The sequence below is a fragment of the Musca domestica genome, unplaced genomic scaffold (genome assembly GCF_030504385.1).
Source record: "Musca domestica strain aabys unplaced genomic scaffold, Musca_domestica.polishedcontigs.V.1.1 32, whole genome shotgun sequence".
Classification (NCBI taxonomy): Eukaryota; Metazoa; Arthropoda; class Insecta; order Diptera; family Muscidae; genus Musca; species Musca domestica.
The window spans coordinates 7,631,654-7,651,992 of record NW_026712311.1 but is presented as its reverse complement, the minus strand read 5'-3'; the positions used below and the strand labels follow the sequence as shown (position 1 = coordinate 7,651,992).

Genomic DNA, 20,339 nt, shown 5'->3' with positions numbered 1-20,339 from the left:
ATGGCATCCAAGAAAAATGAAAATTAAATCGAAATATAAACTTACCATATATAGTTAAGTTGTTCGTATTAACAATGATGGCTGGTGTTCTTGTTGTTGTTGTTGTCTTTAATGCAGTTACAGATGTGATTGTGATTGGTTATCCAATGTTGAAGGAGGTTTGTATTATGTTTGTTTAGTTCACTTATTGATAGATAACGTCCCGGAATATGTTGGTGTTATACTAACGATGTATTTTCTTTTTGTTTTGGTTATGGGGAGAGTAATTTTAGCATTCATGGAGGCTCAGTTCAGGGATCGCTCCTACACATGCCTTATAACTTTTCTTTTAAACACCACTTATCGTCTTGTCAAAATCCATCCATTACAACAGTTTTTGAAACTTGTTTCTTTATTTTTTGGAATTTTAACTAGCCGCTATACGTTTACACTTCTTTCTTCTCCATCACTTTTCACATCTCAATCTGATTTCTTTTTTCACAGCTTCTCTCGGTCCCATCAAAAAAGAAGTTTTCTGTTTTGTTTATTTTCGAAAAGAAAAGAACGCGCGACGTATTGTAAACGCTACGTACCGTAAACGTAGCAGTGATTGGTTTTATGATTGATTTACGAAGACCACGGTTACATATGGTGACAACGAGTGTGATTGGATTTATGTTTTTTTTTTTTTGTTTTGTTTCTATATTAATGCCTTTAATTAGTTTATGATTGTTGTTGTTTTAGATTTTTTACTTTATAACATTGTAGTTTGGTATTTTGTAGTTGTTTTTTGTTTTTCTAAGTTTTTAATAATTTACAAAAGTACGACGATCCATTTGCAGTACCGCCACATTATATATTAGTACCCACCACTAACCCACACAACAACCAGTGATGAGAAATATGATGAACAGCGACGGCGACAGGGGCGTCTTGGAGCTGGAGCTGGAGCGATTGCTGCGACAACGACGACGCATACATATTACAAAAAAAGAAAAGATGTATGTGTTTGTATGTTTGTGTGTATAAAGGGTAAATATCTTTGTTTGAATACAATTAGAATTCAGCAAACTCCTTGGCGCACTTTTCGGTGCTTGAGATCCGCAGCGCCTCCTCCTCATAGTCGTCAAAGTTACTGGTGTCACCGGGTCCCTTACACCGTGGCACAAATGGAGCCTCAATTTTCTTCTGGAAGATCGCAATCCAATCTGTGGAAGCGAACCATTTCTGATTCTTAATGTCATTTACACCCGCCTTCAGATTGCCATAACGTTTGGTTAAATCGACCTGCAACAGGTTGCGCAGCAGATCTTTCAGATCGGAACCAAAGTGTGAGGGGAAACGCACTTTGCCGGACACAATCTTCTCATAGATTTGAATAGGCTGGTCGGCGAAGAAGGGTGGATAACCGGCGGCCATTTCATAGACAAGAACACCGAGGGCCCACCAATCCACAGCTTTGTTATAGCCCTTGGAGAGAATAATCTCGGGGGCGAGGTATTCAGGAGTACCGCACAATGTCCAGGTGCGGCCTTTGACACGTTTGGCAAAACCGAAATCAGTTACCTTGAGGTAGCCCTGTGAGTCGATAAGCAGGTTTTCTGGCTTCAAATCACGGTAGATTAGATCAAGATAATGCAAATACTCGAAAGCGAGTACAATTTGCGCAGCATAGAAGCGCGAATGGGGCTCCGAGAACCGGCCCACTTTACGTAGATGCGAGAACATTTCACCACCCGGTACATACTCGAGCACCATGTACAAATTGGAGTTGTCCTTGAAGTGATAGCGCAACGACACTAAAAATGGAAATGAAATGGCCTGTAGGATACGCTTCTCATTGAGCGTGTGCTCGACCTGTTTTAGTTTGACAACCTTCTGCTTGTCCAGAATCTTCATGGCATAATAGTCTTTTGTCGGCTTGTGTTGTACTATCATTACCCGACCAAAGGAGCCCGTGCCCAGAGTTTTGATGCGTTCAAAGTCTTCGAGAGAGGCGGTGTTGGTTGGATTGCGGCGCCATTTGTCCTCGAACTCTTCTTTGGCCTGTTCGAGGAACTCTTTGACGGTCTCGGCAGCATCCACTTTTTTGTTGGAAGTGGTGGCGTTATTTCCCATTTTCGAGATGGTACCTGTTAACGAAGAGAGACGGAAGGTCGCTGTGGTTGATACGGATGAGCCGGCAGCGTCTGTTGTATCGCCCGAGGCGGTTGTTGCCTGCGTTGTAGGCGGCGACGATATGGTAGACTGGGGACCTGTGGGTGGTGTTATTTTGGAGGCTTTTTGTGCCGATGGGTCTGCCGATGTTGTAGATGTGTTGGTTGCCTGTGGCCGTGCAGCAGCTGTGTCCAATTTAGTCGCGGTCGTCAGCGGTGACGGCGACGACTTGCTAGACGACGCGCCGGGACTGCTTGGCTCAAGCTGTTTGCTCAACTGTGCGGACTCCTGCTGCTGTAGGGATTTGTTGTCCTCACTGCCGCTGCCAGAAGACTGAGGGGTCTTTTTCTTTTTTAAAAAGCTTAAAATATGTTTCGCAATTTTGAAAAATTTTCAACAAACTGGTCTCGATAAAATACTGACTGGCTGTCGTCACTGGCACACGTTGTGTTCGAAGATCACTTTATTCTTATTTTTCCACTTTGCTGCGTTGTTGTGTGATTGTACTGGTGGCTATGTTGCGAACAAATGAAAAATGTTTTCGTTTGGCGATTTGTTGTTTTCTCTTTTTGAGGAAATTTATTTATCACTGTTTATAACTCGTTTCAAATCTGCAATTGTGATTTTATTTTGTTTGTTTTGTGTTTAGTTAATTAACAAATTAATTAATTGTTGTTACACTTCATTTATTTCTGTGTTGTGGGCTTGATTGCTCGTTTCATCTGAAAGTAGCGGGAAAACACCAATAAAAACCGATTACTATGGGCATCAATCAGAGATGACACGAACAACGAACACTTATTCGCTGCTGCACTCTCATTTTTCGTTCTTTCTAATTTGACGTTTTAATTTAAAAAGTGTCAAGTGTTTGATTTCAATTAGAAAATCGTTCGTCGTTTTCTTGCTCTCTATCTCTCTCTCTCTGGCAAACACTTCGATATCTCACTAGCACATAACACACACACACAATCTCGCATAATACCGATTCTGTGTTATTAAATGAAAAACAAACAGCAGAGATAAAAAATCATAAAGGGGATAAACAGAAAATTAAACTGGGAAAATTTTGTATAAAAACAAAATAAACGTTGCCCTATTTTGGCATTGTAGTGGCGTAATTTCAGGCTGATCTAACAAGGGACGACAATTGCCGGCAAGAAATACCGATCGTAGGAACGATTTTCGATTTTCATGATTTGAATTTTACAATTTTTTTTCGTCCTAAACACTTCCTCATCCCTAGAGACAACTGAATTCTTATATTTGTTGTAGCAGAAGAGAGATTATTGAAATATTTTAATATTTTGCAACATCAAAATACTATGTTATCCCGAACAAACATACCAACACTGTTCCATTTTAATGTTCTTTATAAATTATCTCAACCACTTAATATATGAAAATTACAGGTGATTTTCATTTCTACTGTTATAGAAATGTGGCAATACTATTAAACACAAAACACACACATACATAACAACTATACGCTTTCTTTCTCTCTGTTTCTCTTCTATTCCATCTAACATTTCTACACAGTGACGATAACAGCTGATCTTAGAGAGGGGAAAGAATTGTTTTTTTTTTCGTTTATTTTTGACAATTACGACATTGCGTCTTCTAAACAGATTTTTATTGGAATGTTTGTCAAAATAAAATTCTCACTTTTGGCAATTCTCAAATTTTTATGTTTTGTAATAACCGTCCGACGCAACACATACCCCTAATACATACAGGCCTCAACAAACACTTGTTTGTCCAATTATTTCTTTTGATACACTTTTGTTTTTTCTTCTTCTTCTTCGTTTTTGTATCGGTATGTTTTTGCAATATTTTCACTTGTCGCTTGTTTAGAAGTAGTATCATCAGCGTAATTCTTTGTCATTACACATTTATTTTACACAAAGTAACATTTCTTGTCTGTTGCTTCTTCTTTATTGTGGCTTTTCTGGTTCCTGCTGTTCTGCTTACTGCTATGTACTCATTTATTACATTTTTTTTGACTGCGTGAAGGAAGTCTGTATGTATTGAGGGGGGCAAAACAAATTCACATATATTTCAATTGGACTGCTATATACAAGTAAACGAGCGAGCGTGTATGTGTGTGCGTGAGAGTGAGCGAACAAGAGTTTCTTAGCCGTTTGTTAGTGTATGTGCGTGTGTGTATGTTTGATTATCATCTTTTTCCATTATATTTTCGCTATGTACACACATTTTTCACTAATTTAGCCTCGATTTTTACATCGAAAATTACGAATTATTGTTTAGATTTTTTTTTCATATTTGCCATAAAAAATTTTCCCGTCTTTTTGTTGCTAATTCATGCATTTGAACGAATTGGCTTTTTCTACACTGCGCTATTGAATAATCGATTTTCCTCCGTTCCGTATTGCTACAAGCACTATCTTTTCTATCCACTTAAATCCAATTAGAGCAGCAAGGAAAATGAATATTTTCCAATTCCAACAATTCTTTCTTACTTGTTACTTTTTTTCTTCGCCTATGCAAACATATGCAATGCATGTAGAATTTTGCTCATGTAAATTGTGTACAATGCGCGCATTCAACTTAAAATTAGAGAAATATTTATTTTCTAATTAAGCGATTAAGTTTTATAATGATTTGTTTAAATATATTTTGTATTTGCTTTTCTTTCTTTTTTTGTGTGCTATAAACGAAACACGACGAGACGCGGGCGTTCTTACTTCTCTCACGACTTTTACGAATAAATATGATGATACTAGGGATACGCAAGTAGACATCGAAGCGGAACGTTTTAATTGACGGCGTCAACTCTTTACATATGATACTTATCATCGGCGTCAAACCCTGTAGTTTATCGACTGCGGTTCGATTTCGGCAAGTAGGAAAAATAATTAAGAGCTATATGTATATAGGAATACATTTTTTTAATTTGTATATATATTTGTCGAATAAAATTGGCGCGTGCGATATTATAGCTGGTTATTCGGCAGACGATTTGAGCCGAAAAAATCCTCGGCGGCTTACATCCGAAAAAAATCTAAGCCACCGTTTTACAATCGAAATGCGTGACTCTGTACGTAAGTCGACTATCGATTTATCAACAATCGACATTTGACAGACGTAAAGGCCGATTAATCATAGAATAAGGAATATATGAACTGACAAATGCAAATGGGTTCTAGAGTTTGAAAAGAGATAACAACAGGGATTTTAACAAATGCTAATGGTAGAATCAAGAAGATAAAGTCATGCAATCATATGTTTACAATTTTTTCAAAATTATTTATTTGACAACATCTTATTGTATAAATCTATATTTATATATATTCATTGTGCATATACAAACCAGAGATGAGAACCATGGTAAAATTAGGAAGGCAAAGTCATTTTAAATAAGCATACCCATTTCTGCATTTTCTCTAATTTGCCGTCAAATTTCACTGCATAAAAAATAGGTTCCCATCAATAACTTATGCATTTACAATGGATTTATGAATATATATTTTAAAAATGAGATGTTGTCAAGTAAATAATTTAAAAAAATGTAATAAAAGTTGTAAATAAGGTAGTCGCATCGACACAGCTGCTGGGACAATGAACTGTCAAACCGATTTTAGAATTGAAATTGTTTAATGAAATATTACATGGTATAAAGAAATAAAGGTAACATCATTTCAAATTAACATTTCCGCTCTGCATTTTCTGTAACTTACCTTGTCAAATTTCAATGCATTGCAATGGATTTATGAGTATAGATTTTGACAATGAGATGTTGTCAAATGTATAAATTTTAAATAAATTACAAATACATGACTTTACCTTCTTAGTTCTACCATGGAAAAATAATTGGAATTTGTAAAAATTGTTGAAAAATGTGTGTCATAACAACTTCCGATTTGCTTCGTATAAGAAAACATATAAAAATCTACTTATTTTTGACAAAACATTTTGACATATCAATGTTTTCAAGCGTTTATGATTTTTTTGTAGTGTGTATCTATAGTCAGATTTTATTTTTTGACTTACTGACAAAAAGCAGTAAAAAATCCCACTACTGGTTTTATAAATTCGGATTAAGTTAATAAACCCGGACAAATACATTTATTTTAATGCATTATACGCATCTAGCATTCTGTTCCAGAACCTACAATAATCCTTGGTACAATAAATAAAATTGATTACAATTTTTTTCTAAGTGTGCCCGACTTCTGCCAATTTTGTGTATGTATTTTTGAAAAATAAAAACAAAATATTTTCAAAATCAATGATTGAAAGAAACTTAAATTGCGGGGCACTCATTAATGATATTAACCAGATTTGCCACGGAATTCAAAGATTGAAAAGTTAGGATCACATTTTTGAGAGAACATCCAGGTATTTCATTCATCTTTCACGCTATTTGAATCATTTGAAAAATTAACAAAAATATCAAATAAATGAAAACAAAATTACTGGGTTTTGCAAAAGTTAAAGAACAGCAGGGTAAAAGAACAGCTCTTTGTCCCATATTGGCATATGCCAAACCGGGACGGGACCTAAAATGTCAATTCCATTGCTAATACGTGTATAAAAGTTTTTAGAACAGTCCATGGTCCTATGGACTAGGAAAATGTTTATATTGAAAATAAATAAAAAATCAATGCAATGCAATTGATAAGGTGTACTATTTTTTGGTTAATAGCATGGCACAATAATGAGGTAGAACAGCTTCGTAAAACTACAGAAATACAGCCTTGAAGCTATGCCCGCTTCCTGTCAAATTTGTATGCAACAAGTTGTTTTCGTTTACTTAGTATTTTTTCTCATTTTTCAAATCTCTTAAACAGCGGGAAAATGAATGAAATGCCTGGATAATCTTTCAAAAACATGATCTAAACAGTACTATATTTCAATTCCATGGCTAAATTGGCAAATAGCTTTAATGCGCGTCTCACAATTTACGCGTCTTCCAATCATTGATTTTGAAAATATTCTGTTTTTATTTTTCAAAACAATCAATACACACATACACAAAATTGGCAGAAGTCGGGCACACTTAGAAAAATAATTGTGATCAGCTGGTAGCTCTACCTTACCTTTTTATTGTACCATTGTTGATAGTGTGTACTAATCTTAGCAATCTACAATAGTTTTGATGTTGCGTCATGAAAACTCGCAATTTTCAGTAATTGTGGTGAATATTTTTTGCATCTTGTTATTTTTTAATTTTTGAATGTGTAACAATATCTTTATTCTATGAATGCAACTGTTCCGAAAATTTCTACCCCTTCAGTTTGGTAATAAGTGCACATGTGTCAAGAAGGGGATGCTCGATAATGTATACCCTATTTTACCACAGGTTTTCATAGATTCCAGCTTTAATATGTATACACTTGCAAAGGTTCAATGCTGCCTAGTTTTTTGGTTTCAACTACAAAATAAAAACACGTGCGTTGTGAAAACGTTTTATTTCCTTGGTTTCGGCAACAACGCCGAGTGTTTTCTTCAATAGTTGTTGAAATTTTATTATAGCTAATAAAAACTGAGTTAAAGTGTACATTTTTGTTCCATACAAATTTTAAAAATGGTAAGTTATTTACTTTGAACGGTAATCAGGACATCAAATAACGTTGGCGATTTTCTCTTGCAGGCAGATGAAGTCAATCCCAAAGCTTTCCCATTGGCGGATGCCCAATTAACAGCAAAAATTATGAACCTTTTGCAACAGGCATTGAACTACAATCAATTGCGTAAAGGTGCCAACGAAGCTACCAAGACCTTAAATCGTGGTTTAGCCGATATTATTGTGATGGCAGCTGATGCTGAACCCTTGGAAATTCTTTTGCATTTGCCACTGTTGTGCGAAGATAAGAATGTTCCATATGTGTTTGTACGTTCAAAACAAGCCTTGGGTCGTGCGTGTGGTGTCTCACGGCCCATCATTGCCTGTTCCGTTACCACAAATGAGGGATCTCAGTTAAAGTCTCAGATCACTTCTATTCAACAGGAAATCGAAAGACTTTTAGTTTAAGTTTTCACCAACTATTTTTTTTTATATTTAGTATATCCATGTAAAAGAGCATTTTGTAAGTTTACAAATTTTATTCTTTAAAATAATAGTGACAAATCACCTATTAATATACCCCCAAAACAATATTTTGTACAAATAGTATAAAGAAACTAAAAAAAACTAAAAATAAATAAAAAAATCTAAAGTATTAAGGCCATGTGGTACTGTTTGAAATTAAACTGGTTAGAAATAGGTTGAATCTTGTTAGATTCTAAAGGGGAAGTGGCAAATTCTTTTGAAATAAAAATATTAGTCGTACGCCTTGTTCGAATTTTTGAAATGCACATAGAAAAACGTGTTCAATTGATAGTATTTTCTTGCTCTGTGTGAAATATATATTTAACTGAGATATAAACTTGGATGATGCCTAGTTTTCTATAGGACAAAAATAATCTTTCTGAATAATGCCATAAAAGTTCTATCTTAAAACATTAGGAATTTTGTTTGCAATAAGCATAATTGAGGTGTCTGATATCTTATTGAAAAAAACTTGTCAAGTAAAACTAAAACAAGTAAAAAAACATTAAGTTCGGCCGGGCCAAACTTTTAATACCCTCCACCTTAGGGTAAAAGAAACATTAGAAGAAATGTGGCAAAAACCATTAAAATGCCGATTATGGGGAGGTACTGTTATATGGGGGCTATACCAAAACGTGGACCTATAATTACAATGTTTTGCCACCGGAGCTGGAACCCATTATGACCCACAAACACATTTTGAAAACAAAATTAAAAAAGGTAAAAAAATATCCAATTAAAAAAATGTTCTATGGTAGGCTTTAAAATGAAAAAATCCAAGACAACGACCAATTTTAAATTACTTATTTCAACGTTTGCAAGGACATTTCATTTTTGTAGCGAAATAAATCTGTAGAGAAATGAAAAAAAAATATTATTAAAAGAAAGTATGAAATTTTATTCGGTTTTCGCGCTTTTTAATTACAGGGTGAGATGAAAAAACTACATCCAACTTCAGTCCGTCAACTGTTAAAATTATTCCAGTTGCAGCTCATTATATTCTTTACAAGCGCACAAAAGCATTTGGGTCAGAATTTTCCAGAAAAAAAAGTTATTCGTGATGGAATTCAAGCGTGATAGTGTGATTTTTCTATATTTGGCTATCGTTAGAGCACTCCAGCATTTAAATGTGAACAAATCGTTTGTGTCTCGTACCATCGCTCGTTACTGTGATACTGGTAGCGTAGCCCGACGTCAAGGAAGTGGACAGAAGAAAACAGCAACATCAGGAGAAATGGATCGAAAAGTAAAGAAGCGACTTGATCGAAACCTGCATCGAAGTGGCCGAAAAATGGCTCGTGAGCTGAACATATCGCAATATTCCATTTTGCAAATATTTAAAAATGAGGTCAGGGTAAAGCCATTGAAATTCCAAAAAGTGCAAGAATTTACACCACAACAAAAAGAAAATAGACTCAAAAGAGCTAAAGAGTTACTTCGCTTGGCCGAAACTGATAAACTGTCGAATTTGGTTTTCTCCGATGAGAAAACATCCGTTGTCCAGCAGTTTGTAAGCAAACAAAATGATCGTGTTTACTTGCCAAAGAGGTCAGCTGAAAATTTGCACCTTCGGTTGGCCACCAGAACTTAAGCGCCGGCCTTGGTGATAGTGTGGGTCGCCATAACAGCCGATGGTCGCTCTCCGCTCGTATTAATCGACCGTGGCATCAGAATAAATGACGAATATTATCGCGAAAATATTCTGGAGGGTGTATTAAAGCATGGGGCACGCAAACATTTTGGCCGCAGAAATTGGACTTTCCAGCAGGAAAGTCAGCACCCTCGCCAGTGGCCACCAAAAGTGTCGATCACCTCAAGCAAGCGCTTCGCCGGGAATGGGCTAAATACCGCAGAGCAACATTCGGACAGCGTGTGACGGTTTCATTGGCCGTTTGAAGGCCATAATTCGTGCCAAAGGTGACCAAATTGAACAATCTAAACTTTTTCTAAAATTTGAGGTTGTTTCCGACATTTTTTGCTTTCATTCAATAAAATTAAAAATTACGGCGTTTGACTTTGTTGCAGGTTTTTTTTTATCTCGCGCTGTATTTATTCAAAATCAATGCAACAAGTTGCATTTGTTTTGATAGTAATTTAGACATTTCAATTCTTACAGGAACACCTCGCTACGTTCAATTTTTTCCAATTTAGCCTACATTGTCTTTATCGTACCATAGCAGTAATGAGGAATTTTAAAATGATTTTCAATTTTTAAAAAAATTGAGAGAATGTCGAAAATTTTGAATGCGAGAAATTGTCTTTTTCTATTTTATTCGCCTTTTGTGGGGTTTGTTCCCTTTTAAACGATTGTAAGTCCTGTAGAAATTTCATGCACATTTGGACAACTTTATATAGTTTATAACAGATATAAACCTTCAACAGTTGATTCTAAAACCATCCACACCCCACTTCCTATTCTACAAAAAGGTAGAAAACCCCCAAACTGGTATGTAATGATAATAGTCATGTGGGATTACTTTTCAATCTATATATGTAGGTATGATTTATTTTCATTTAAGTTCTTTTCATGTTATTTGTTTGTTTGTTTTTGTTCCTTTTTTATTTTATTATTAATTTATTTTATATGTGTGTCAATAACATTGTTGTATTTGTTTTTAAGATTTGTTGTTGTTGTGTATATATATGATTTCTTCTGTACTATAAGTTGAAGATTTTATACTTTCGTATCAGTTTTGTTTTGTTCTTTATTTATTTCTTTGTTTTTAGAATTTTAACTACATACAAATAATTTCCAAAATTATCGGATTTAGATCAAACAATTCTTCGGGTGTCCGTGTCATCTGAATTTGTGTGAGTGTGTTTGTTTTCAGATTTACCAAGCTAACGTTGTACGCACTGAGAGACGGTGAAGTTTATGTTGTTGTTCGCAAACATACCTTTGCTTTTGTAATTTTTAATAGTTTATTGTTACTACCTGTATATTACAAAACACAAAGGGAAAATGTTGTACAGCAATTTGAAAAAAAATGTTATCTTTATCAATCGCTTGTTGCTGAAGGTTTATCTAGTCCATTTGAACTCTCCTTGTGGTTTGTTGGTAATCCAATGTTGTTGACTTATCTGTGATAAGAGTGTGTTCATGGGTTATTTATATTATTGTAGTTGTTGTGGTGTTTTTTTTCTGATTTTCTAGTAATTTTTTTGGAGATTGGTTGATTGTTGGATTAATTTCTTTAGTTATTGTAGTTATTTGCCGTTTTACTGCAGCAAATTTTGCAGTTTTGCACATGCGATTTGTTTTGTTTAGTTTTCCGTGCTTATTTTTTTTCTTTTTGTATTAATTTAATTTTACATACAATACGCAGGGGGGAACTATCAAAGTGGAAGTATGGTAGAAAAGAAAAGAAAGATAACATAACATCATCGTGAAGAACGAATAATAATAAAAATAATAATACAATTAAAAAAATATTATAATAATAAAAACACGTTAAGCAGGAATAACATAATAAAATTCCACAACAAAACCGGACCTGGGCGTCGCAGGGTCATATAACCTATTTCTTGTTTCTGTAATGAAAAGAAGTGAAACGAATGAGATACCAATACATGGACAGATAGCAAAACTAATGTTAGATAAATTCTTTTCAAATATTTATGATATGATAAGATAAAAAAGCATGAATACCATAAATACCACAAACCAGACTCCCTTAAACAAAATTCCATTGTTTTCCAAAAAATGGCAGTTGTTCAGGTGTTGGATATTCCATGTAAAAGCAATGACCTTATCTTTTGACAACACTTACCTAATTGCTCTATCCATAATATTGTTGATGCGTGTTTCCGAATATCCCGGTACAAGTTTATGTATGATTTCTTTTAGAAACAGGTCACTTACACCAGGGCGACTGCGTTCGGCCAATTCAAATACCGATTTTAAATCGCCTATATCCAATACATTCATATTCTTGCTGGAATTACTGCTATATTTACGTTGAATCTACAAGGAAAAAGAGTAATTGGTATATAAGTGTCCTTTCGAACTAAAGTACGCATTGCAACTTACATCAGTGAGTATAGGAAAGAGAAAATTATTAAGGCAGGCACTGTTGGTATGTGCCACACGACCACCACCGCTAGTGCTGCCGACACCATGATTCGACGAAGAATTGCTCTTATGATTGGCATTAGATGATGTGGGGGAAAGAGATGCCGACTCATGGTTTATAAAATCGGCCGACGTTGCATGGGAATTGCCATTGTAGACATTGCCCATGCTACTACTAGTGGCTAACATATGACCACCACCGCCTCCACTGCTGCTGGATGGTGTTACAGCCACTGAGGAAATAGAAGCTGCCATAGTACTGCGCCGCAGAGATCTCTCCTCATCGTCTTCTCGGTGTTGTTGCTGCTGCTTGCCATGATCCATTAACTGTAACTAAAAAATCTTACGTCAAAATACATTTTCTACTACCGATGTGGCTACAACTTACCGAAGTTCGCCTTTCAATATCTGCATCCAGGGATGTGGTACGGGTTGGCCGCAAATTAACCTTTTGCTGGTCTTTAAAGTTAGTGCTCGAAGAGCTTGACATTATACCCGCCTTGCTGGAACTTTCCAACAAATTGCCAGTTGAGGACATTAACTGCTTGTGTTGCGAGGAAGTGTTGGCATTGGACGACAACGGTGATGACGACGAGGAAGCAGAGGAGGAGCTATTGTTTGATATTTGATGATGGGAATGCTGTGCTGGGTGGTGGAGAAGGTGATGATTCGTGTGATCACCACGTGTATTGATCGAAGCTGCCGCATTAGAGGACGTAATCGTTGTGACCGATGAAGACGGGCCGGAAGCGACTGCAGATGACGAGGCCGAGGCGGACGTTGCCACCATGCTGTCACGCTTATTTTGAGACGTTGATTGAACGGAGGATGAGGTGGAGGAGGAAGAGGAGGCGCCTATTTGGGAATGATGCTTGCTGCCATGATGCGACAGGGGCGTCAATGTGTCCATACCCTGGGCCAGTTTATCCATTTTCAGTTCATGTTCTTCCAGTCTATTGAAATGGTTGCTAGTTATTGCCTTGTGTGGGGAAGTGGCTTCACTGCCGAAATGAGCCCCTTTTACAGTCATAATCCACGGTTCATCATTATTGCAACCCGGTTTGGAGTCATCACTGGAAAAGGATAAGACATATTAAATTAATTGATTTACGACAATTTGCCTCTATCTCTACTTACGAATCAGAATTTTCGGATTCTGTTTCACTTTCATCACCCTTTTGAAGCTTCCACTTCTTGTAACGGTCTATCAGATCGATAAGGTACGAATTTTTCTTAGCTTTTTTAATAAAAGGATACTTGAGTAATTCCTTTGCAGTAGGACGCTGAAAATAGAGTTCAACAATATTAACATTTACGTTGGCATTACTCGCTATCAAAGGAACTCACATTCTCGGGATCCTTGTTAAGGCACGCTTCAACAAAATCTTTAAAAGATTTCGTATAGTTTCCCGTCAATTGTGGCGGATTGTTTTTGGGTATAAGGAATAAGACACGCATAGGATGCAATTCAGAGTTGGGCGGTTCACCTTTGGCCAACTCAATGGCCGTTATGCCCAGCGACCAAATGTCAGCTTTGGAATCATACATGGACTGTTTAATGACCTCTGGTGCCATCCAAAATGGTGTACCCACAAATGTGTTGCGCTTTGATGTGGTATTCGTCAACTGACCGGCAACACCGAAATCAGCCAGCTTTACATCGCCCATTTCGCTCAACAAAACATTGGCAGCTTTAATATCACGATGTAGTTTCCTCTCTGAATGCAAATAGTCCAGACCTTTGAGAACTTCACGTAATATTATGGCTATGTGCATTTCTTCGAAAGAACCCGCCTTCATTAGATCCAATGCCGAACCACCGCCCAAATACTCCATGATAATCCATAGTTTGGTTCCTTTGAGAAAGGAGCCAAAGTATTTGGTAACAAATGGTGAGTCGCACTGCGACAACACCATAATCTCTTGTTGTATGTCTTCGATTTCATCTTCAGCCTCTTCCAAGTCAATTATTTTTATGGCAACCACCTAAAAAGAGGACGATAATTAAACCATGTGCAACATTTTTACTCCATCGTGTCTTACCTGTTGAGTACGATTATCGATGCCTTTGAAAACTTCGCCAAATGATCCTTTGCCGATACGTTCTTGTTTTGTGAAGATTAACTCCGGATCGACCTTTTGCTGTAATTTTCGAGAATATTTATATACTGGTTAAATTAAGGTTTTTCATTATCTTGTGTCCCAATGTTAATGCTGTTGCCAGGTATGCATGTTTGTCCGTTGAACACTGTGGCTCTTACGCTGCAATTTTTCAGCTACAAATGCGATTTGTAAGACATCGAAGCAAACGAAAAATTAATTTCGAAAGAATGTGGTTGAAAAAGTGGCAACAACAATAACAATTGCGATAAAGTAAAACAAATAGTGATTGATGATCTCATTTGTTTTGGTGTCGATTCGATACTCCCGGTATACATATGCGTGTATAGATGGGAGAGCAAGGGAGACCCTTATCTAAGGCCATAAAGTTCCATTCCAAAGATATGCGCTCAAGGGGTTTGCCCATAAATGGTAAGAAATTGTTTCGCTTTTTACTTACCTCTGTCCACGACATGGTGGGCAGAAAATGATGTCGGTGGCAATGTGTTGTCTGTCTAACGCTGCACTCGACTTGACAAGTATGACTGCCTCCTCCTTTGGTGGTGGTGCTGGTGGTTGCTGCAACAATTGGCAGCTACGGCTTCCTCTTCCGCCTTTTGCGGGTGATGCAGCAACAAATGCAAACAACAAAACAAGACACTTCTTTTCCCTTAATAGAAACAGTGATCCACTACAAGACAGCGGCTATAACTTCCGTAAACATCAGCAGCAGCAGCGATAGTAAAAACCAAAAACTCTAAGCACACACCTCACTCTCACTCATACAGACGCACACACGAACGTAGATTTTGAATCGTTTTACTCGATCAGGAGGAAAGGTGTGAGACACACGAACATTGGTTTGGGGGTCTAGCAGAGGGAGTGTACAATAATGATGATGATCGTGGGATCCCCTTTTTTGTGGCTGGCTACTTCGCCACCGCCGCTGCACAATACACAGAGAGAACAGCAGTCTGTTTGGAAAATTGGGACTACAACGGGAACCCAAGAACACGTCTCTCCACTTCTTGTGTACCACTCTGTCGGATTGTCTTGTGCCACTTCTTATTCGTCGTCGTCGTTGTCGTAGTTATTGTTGTTTCGCAACTTCGCGCTGCTTGCATTCACACCACAAATATATGTATTTTTTAGCTTTGCTTCTACCTCTTCCACTCAATGACTGACTGACTGCTACGTTTACAATTTGCGCTGCGACTGTCAATCTGTTTTTACGCTGCTCCGCTGCGCTCCTCGGCCCAGACTGTTGTGGCTGGCCCTTGCTGTGTGACACGGCTTGTAGTCTCTGGCAATAATTCCCTATATCTCCAATACAACATCAATTTCCAAATGTGTTGTCTTTTGTTTGCCGATTTTCTTTTTCTTCTTGTTCACATCTATTATTCGTTCTTCGTTTGGCTGGTTATGTCTTATGCATATAAATTGGAATTTAATAAAAAAAAAACAACTTGGAATTCTTTTTCTAATCTGTGTCGAAAGACAAATAGATCTTGTTTCACCACTTCTTTTTGCCTATTTCATTCAATCGACTTGACTTGCTTTGTTTTCAATTTATTTCGTCTTCTGTTTCTGTTTGGTTTGTTGTTCTCTTGCTCACATTCTCTCCCTCTCTCATAGAGATGACAGGTTAAACTTTCTTTTTTCAACGTTTCAGATTTTTTTCGCAGATTAGATTTGCTATTTTAACTTTTTCCCAGAACTTTTTCGATAGTGGAAATAATAGAAATTAAATGGCCATAAATTTTATATTACGAAAAATATAAAACTATACGATTTTATTAAAAAATAATCATGCTCGTTATGTAAATAAGCAATAATAACTTTCCGAGATGTTTTGCCCCGATTCTCTAATATTTTTCTTTTTATTCAGAGATGATATATGAAAGCTAGCTGCTGCGAAAAGACAAAGTGTCAAAACAAATTGAGTTGAGAACATATGAAAGCGTATATGTTTGTCTCATTCAATTACAGCTGTTTCGTTAGAAGTTCAACACTGCTTAAGCCGTTGGAAATTCAAATTTTAAAAATTGTATAATGCATGATTTCCAACCCGAATTTGTGTAGATTTTAAAGGACTGCCATCATAATTTTTTGGGGTGGTTCATTATGATTGCGTGAAAGCAGTCTACTAATTACTAATTTATATTAAAATATTGTAAGAAGTAAAAGTGCAAAATATAGTAAAAAATGTCCATATTATGTGGAAATGTAAACATGTGTCTACAAAATGCATTAAAAATAGTTTTCAAAATTGCACTTATTTATCGAACATTTAGGTTCAAGTTGTTAATGTTTCGTGAAAGTTATCATAAACTTGGTACAATAAAAAGGTAAGGTAGAGCTACAAGCTGATTACAATTTTTTTACTGAGTGTGCCCGAGTTCTTCCGTTTTTGGGTAGGTATTTATTGTTTTGAAGAATCTATTTAACTTATTTTAAAAATTAGGAAAAATATAAAATAAATAAGAACAACTTTTGCATATAATTTAAATAATTCTGACATGAAGCGGGCATAGCCTTGGTGTTGTATTCTGCAGTTTTACTAACATGTTTCTTTTAATATGTTCTAAACAGTTCAATGTTTCAATTCCATGGCAATGGAAGCAGCTCTGTGATTCCTTTTTATTGTATCATAGTTGTCCTTATTTTCTACGTTTTTGACATTTACTATTTTTCGATAGCCGGAAACCAAAAATTTAGATTAAGGTAGTTTTAATTTCTTTTGCAAAAAAAAACTGTGAAAAGTAAATAGACGGAATTCCTGCAGAAACTTGCAAGAAATCAGCTGGATTGTCAAAACAAAGCATTTAGTGCGTCTAATTATGCAGAAATTTCAAAAAAGTAAAAAAAAAACAAAGGAATTGCGCTTGTGATTTCCAAAATAAAATTTTTTTAAATTGCTTGTCCGAATGTAAATCAACGGAAGGAGAAGAAGAAGAGTTTACAAGTGATTGCAAGAAGAAATTTGTCCAGCAAGAATTTGCAAACTCTCAGTGAATGAACTGTCAAAATTGTTTTCTCAAATCGCTCTCTCTTGCAGATATTTTGTGTTAACAGAAGACATCCAGTAACAATTTGCAACAATTGTTACAAATTTTTATAAGCCACCGCGGAATCAATGTATCTACTTCCCTGCTCATTTAAATGAATATTCCAGCTGATTGCGTTTTCCTCATGTTCGTAGTTCGTAAACAACAAAGTTTTCGACGGTATGCAGTACACTCATTCGTAAACAATAGAGCTATCGGTCATTTTGTTTTGCCTTCTAATTAGGTACGCGTTTTATTTTGGTGTGACACAGATGGACATACGCTCGTCCAAAATACGACTTTTGTCCTGGAAGGAAGGCATTCTTCGCAGAAATTGGACCAAATCGGAGACTTCGATCGTATTAATGAAGATTTACGCTATTTAAATTCTTGTTGTGGCATCCAGAAAGTGTAACTTTATATACCAAGTTCGGTGGAAAACAATTTGTGAAGTTTGAAGTTTATGCATTTTTACCAAATATGACCGTAAAGTTGGATTTGCCCCAAGTCCATTGAGTGTTTTGTACGTTAAAAAGCAACATATTTATAAAATGCCTTCATTTTGTGCAGTGGTGAATTGCAATGATCGATATGGACATTCAGAGAACATATCCTTTCACAAGTAAGTACGCCGTAACTTAACTTCCAATGTCTATTATTTATACATATTTCCTTTTTCCTTATAGATTTCCTCTTAAACGGAAGGATTTGTTGGAACAATGGGAGTCGTTTATACAAAAGCAAAGAGGACCAGACTGGCGAGCCTCACGCTGGAGTTCTTTGTGTAGTCGTCATTTTCGTGAGGACGACTTTCGATCGTTTAACGAAAGAAAAACTCTTAAAAAGACTGCTGTACCCTCGGTCCTGGATGTGGGAAATTATGTGGAAAGTCACAGTAGAAACAAACCGATATATGATGGAAACGTATTAAAGGACAAAGAGAGCCAAAAGGACAAAGAGTTTAAAGAAATCATGGCCATTAGAGAACAGCTGGAAGATGTTGAAGCTGCAGCCAGCAGTAATATTGCCAAAACCAATTGCCGTCTTTGTGGTGTCAGTTCAGTTCCAGTAGTTACATTTGCTTCCAATTATGAGCTATATGGCATGCTACAGAAATGTTTTCCCACACTGAATATACAACAGGATGATGCCTTTCCCAAAGTGCTGTGTTCTGCCTGCTATAAAAATCTTCAACATTTCTGTGAATTTGTTGACATTGTGTGGGCCGCTCAGACGGAGTTACAAAAGAAATACAAACTGAAAGCCGTAGAGAAACCACCATTAAAGATCAAACAGGAGCCACTGGCAGTGCGGGTAAAGCAGGAAGTGGCTGAAGTGGGTTATGACCAGCAGCAACAGGAACTTGGAGCCAACGATGAATATGATGTCATGGCCGATGGCCAACATGATGAAACCGAAGGCGGCGAAGCTGTAGACCAAAAATATGAATTTTGTGATTTTCCCATTAACGATTGTGACATCATGGAAATCATTAACCTCGACGACCCTTTTATAAACATACCCGATGATGACAACAATACCATTGTAAATGAGAGTGAAGAATCGCCGAAAAGAGTAAATGAACAGCGTTCCAACCATATGCTAACTGCCCATGAACTCCTGCAGGTGCATTTATTAATGGACGAACATAATTATGCCTATGTGGATACCGACGATTTCAAAGAGGAACAACAAGTTTACAAGACCGAAAAATCTGATGGAGATGAGAGAACTTTTACGGAGCATCCAAACCTAAGCGACGACAATATTGTGCGACAAAATGAGAACCTGTGTAAAGACCCGGCATATAATTACATATCGGATCCATCATATTCAGAAACGAACTCTTTTGAAAATCGCGCCTTGAAACCAATTGTCACCTCCGTTAGTGCTATACAACAGCCGACGAGTAAAGGAAATGGTATTGTGGTACTTAATGAAAGTATAGTCAAATCTGGAGCTGGTGGCTGCCAGTTACATGCCTGCATGGTTTGCCATTTGAAGTTTTTCTCTGTGGAAAATCTTAAAGAGCACTATACTCAAACACATGGTACTCCCATGGTTACAGTGCCGACCAGTAACATATTGGTGGAGAGAAATAGCACGGAGAGTAAATGTCACATGAAAACGGAAGTAATTGAGAATTTAGAGTTAAGCAGTGCTAAGGAAGTCTATGAACGTCCAGCTGAGAACTTGGAAAAACTGGCGAAGGATATCGTTGCTGAAACTAATGAAAATCCAAAAGGAAACACCAACGAGGAAGAAAACACAAAAATGCTCAAAAATAGCTTTAAGATACGTCGCCGCGACGTAAGGGGAGATAATGTTACGCAAATGAAACAAAGACAAACCAATTATCGACGTCGCAATATTGTCAAGAAGAATCCACACAAAATCTCTCTCAACACCATGGCCAATCAGTATCAACAATTGCGAAAGCTCTATCAAACCTTGCAAAAGAAGTGTTTAAATTTAGAACAGAATGTTGAACAATTACAGTTGCAACCTACAAAGAAATATAGCCGGACCATTAAGGATAGACGAAAACCTAAAATTGCAGCAAATTCTGATGCAAGCACTGAAAATAAAAATTTCACATGTCCGGTGTGTTCGAAATTTTTTCCGAATGCCAACAGTTTACGCCAACACAGCATAACACATACCGAAGAAAGGAAACACATTTGCAGTTTATGTCAGCGATGCTTTAAACGTCGCAACGGTCTGCTACAGCATCTGAAAGGGTTCCATCTACAAGTGAAGCCCTTTACCTGTCAAGTTTGCAAACATAGTTATGCCCTGAAATGTGATATGTTGCGTTGCAAACATTCCGCATTAAAGGCCAGTGTCGTATTTAATAAGTGTTCATAAGATTAGCCCTGGGTTGATCTGAATAAAAATAGAATTAAATAAATTTTTTTGTGATTTGGAACTTTTA

General features: G+C 36.7%; 4 protein-coding genes across 7 annotated transcripts; 2 read left to right on the top strand and 2 right to left on the bottom strand.

Moving 5' to 3' along the window:
* Positions 1-234: 234 nt before the first annotated feature.
* Positions 235-4,868, bottom strand: LOC101888109 (cAMP-dependent protein kinase catalytic subunit 1). 4 transcript variants are annotated; one of them, XM_020040174.2, is made up of 2 exons: positions 4,614-4,868; positions 235-2,858 (listed from the first exon to the last, which is right to left on the bottom strand). In XM_020040174.2, exon 2 carries the CDS (start codon positions 2,095-2,097, stop codon positions 1,036-1,038), a length of 1,062 nt encoding a protein of 353 aa, XP_019895733.1. In that variant the 5' UTR covers positions 2,098-2,858; positions 4,614-4,868; the 3' UTR covers positions 235-1,035. The 4 variants fall into 4 exon arrangements, with proteins under 4 accessions (XP_019895733.1, XP_011296509.1, XP_019895734.1 ...); XM_011298207.3 differs by having other exon boundaries at positions 235-2,747; XM_020040175.2 differs by having other exon boundaries at positions 4,621-4,868.
* Positions 4,869-7,524: 2,656 nt separating this feature from the next.
* LOC101888628 (NHP2-like protein 1 homolog) lies at positions 7,525-8,319 on the top strand. Its single transcript, XM_005177383.4, has 2 exons — positions 7,525-7,684; positions 7,748-8,319. The coding sequence occupies exons 1-2, from the start codon at positions 7,682-7,684 to the stop codon at positions 8,126-8,128; spliced, it is 384 nt and encodes a 127-aa protein (XP_005177440.1). The 5' UTR covers positions 7,525-7,681; the 3' UTR covers positions 8,129-8,319.
* Positions 8,320-10,872: 2,553 nt separating this feature from the next.
* On the bottom strand, positions 10,873-16,255 carry LOC101888807 (serine/threonine-protein kinase 25). The gene is made up of 8 exons (XM_005177384.4): positions 14,818-16,255; positions 14,301-14,399; positions 13,605-14,243; positions 13,395-13,540; positions 12,646-13,330; positions 12,216-12,590; positions 11,956-12,149; positions 10,873-11,716 (listed from the first exon to the last, which is right to left on the bottom strand). The coding sequence occupies exons 1-8, from the start codon at positions 14,830-14,832 to the stop codon at positions 11,704-11,706; spliced, it is 2,166 nt and encodes a 721-aa protein (XP_005177441.1). The 5' UTR covers positions 14,833-16,255; the 3' UTR covers positions 10,873-11,703.
* Positions 16,256-17,606: 1,351 nt separating this feature from the next.
* LOC101890523 (uncharacterized) lies at positions 17,607-20,339 on the top strand. The gene is made up of 2 exons (XM_005177394.4): positions 17,607-18,026; positions 18,091-20,339. The coding sequence occupies exons 1-2, from the start codon at positions 17,956-17,958 to the stop codon at positions 20,270-20,272; spliced, it is 2,253 nt and encodes a 750-aa protein (XP_005177451.1). The 5' UTR covers positions 17,607-17,955; the 3' UTR covers positions 20,273-20,339.

What these genes read in the sequence shown, in the direction of transcription:
- LOC101888807 (XM_005177384.4), bottom strand. An exon ending in ATATTGAAAGGCGAACTTCG is followed by an intron (nt 12,591 to 12,645) that starts GTAAGTTGTAGC and finishes AAGATTTTTTAG; the next exon opens with TTACAGTTAATGGATCATGG. An exon ending in TCTTTCCTATACTCACTGAT is followed by an intron (nt 12,150 to 12,215) that starts GTAAGTTGCAAT and finishes TTTTCCTTGTAG; the next exon opens with ATTCAACGTAAATATAGCAG.
- LOC101890523 (XM_005177394.4), top strand. Translation starts at nt 17,956, where the DNA reads ATGCCTTCATTTTGTGCAGTGGTGAATTGCAATGATCGATATGGACAT. An exon ending in GAGAACATATCCTTTCACAA is followed by an intron (nt 18,027 to 18,090) that starts GTAAGTACGCCG and finishes TTTTCCTTATAG; the next exon opens with ATTTCCTCTTAAACGGAAGG.
- LOC101888109 (XM_020040174.2), bottom strand. Translation starts at nt 2,097, where the DNA reads ATGGGAAATAACGCCACCACTTCCAACAAAAAAGTGGATGCTGCCGAG.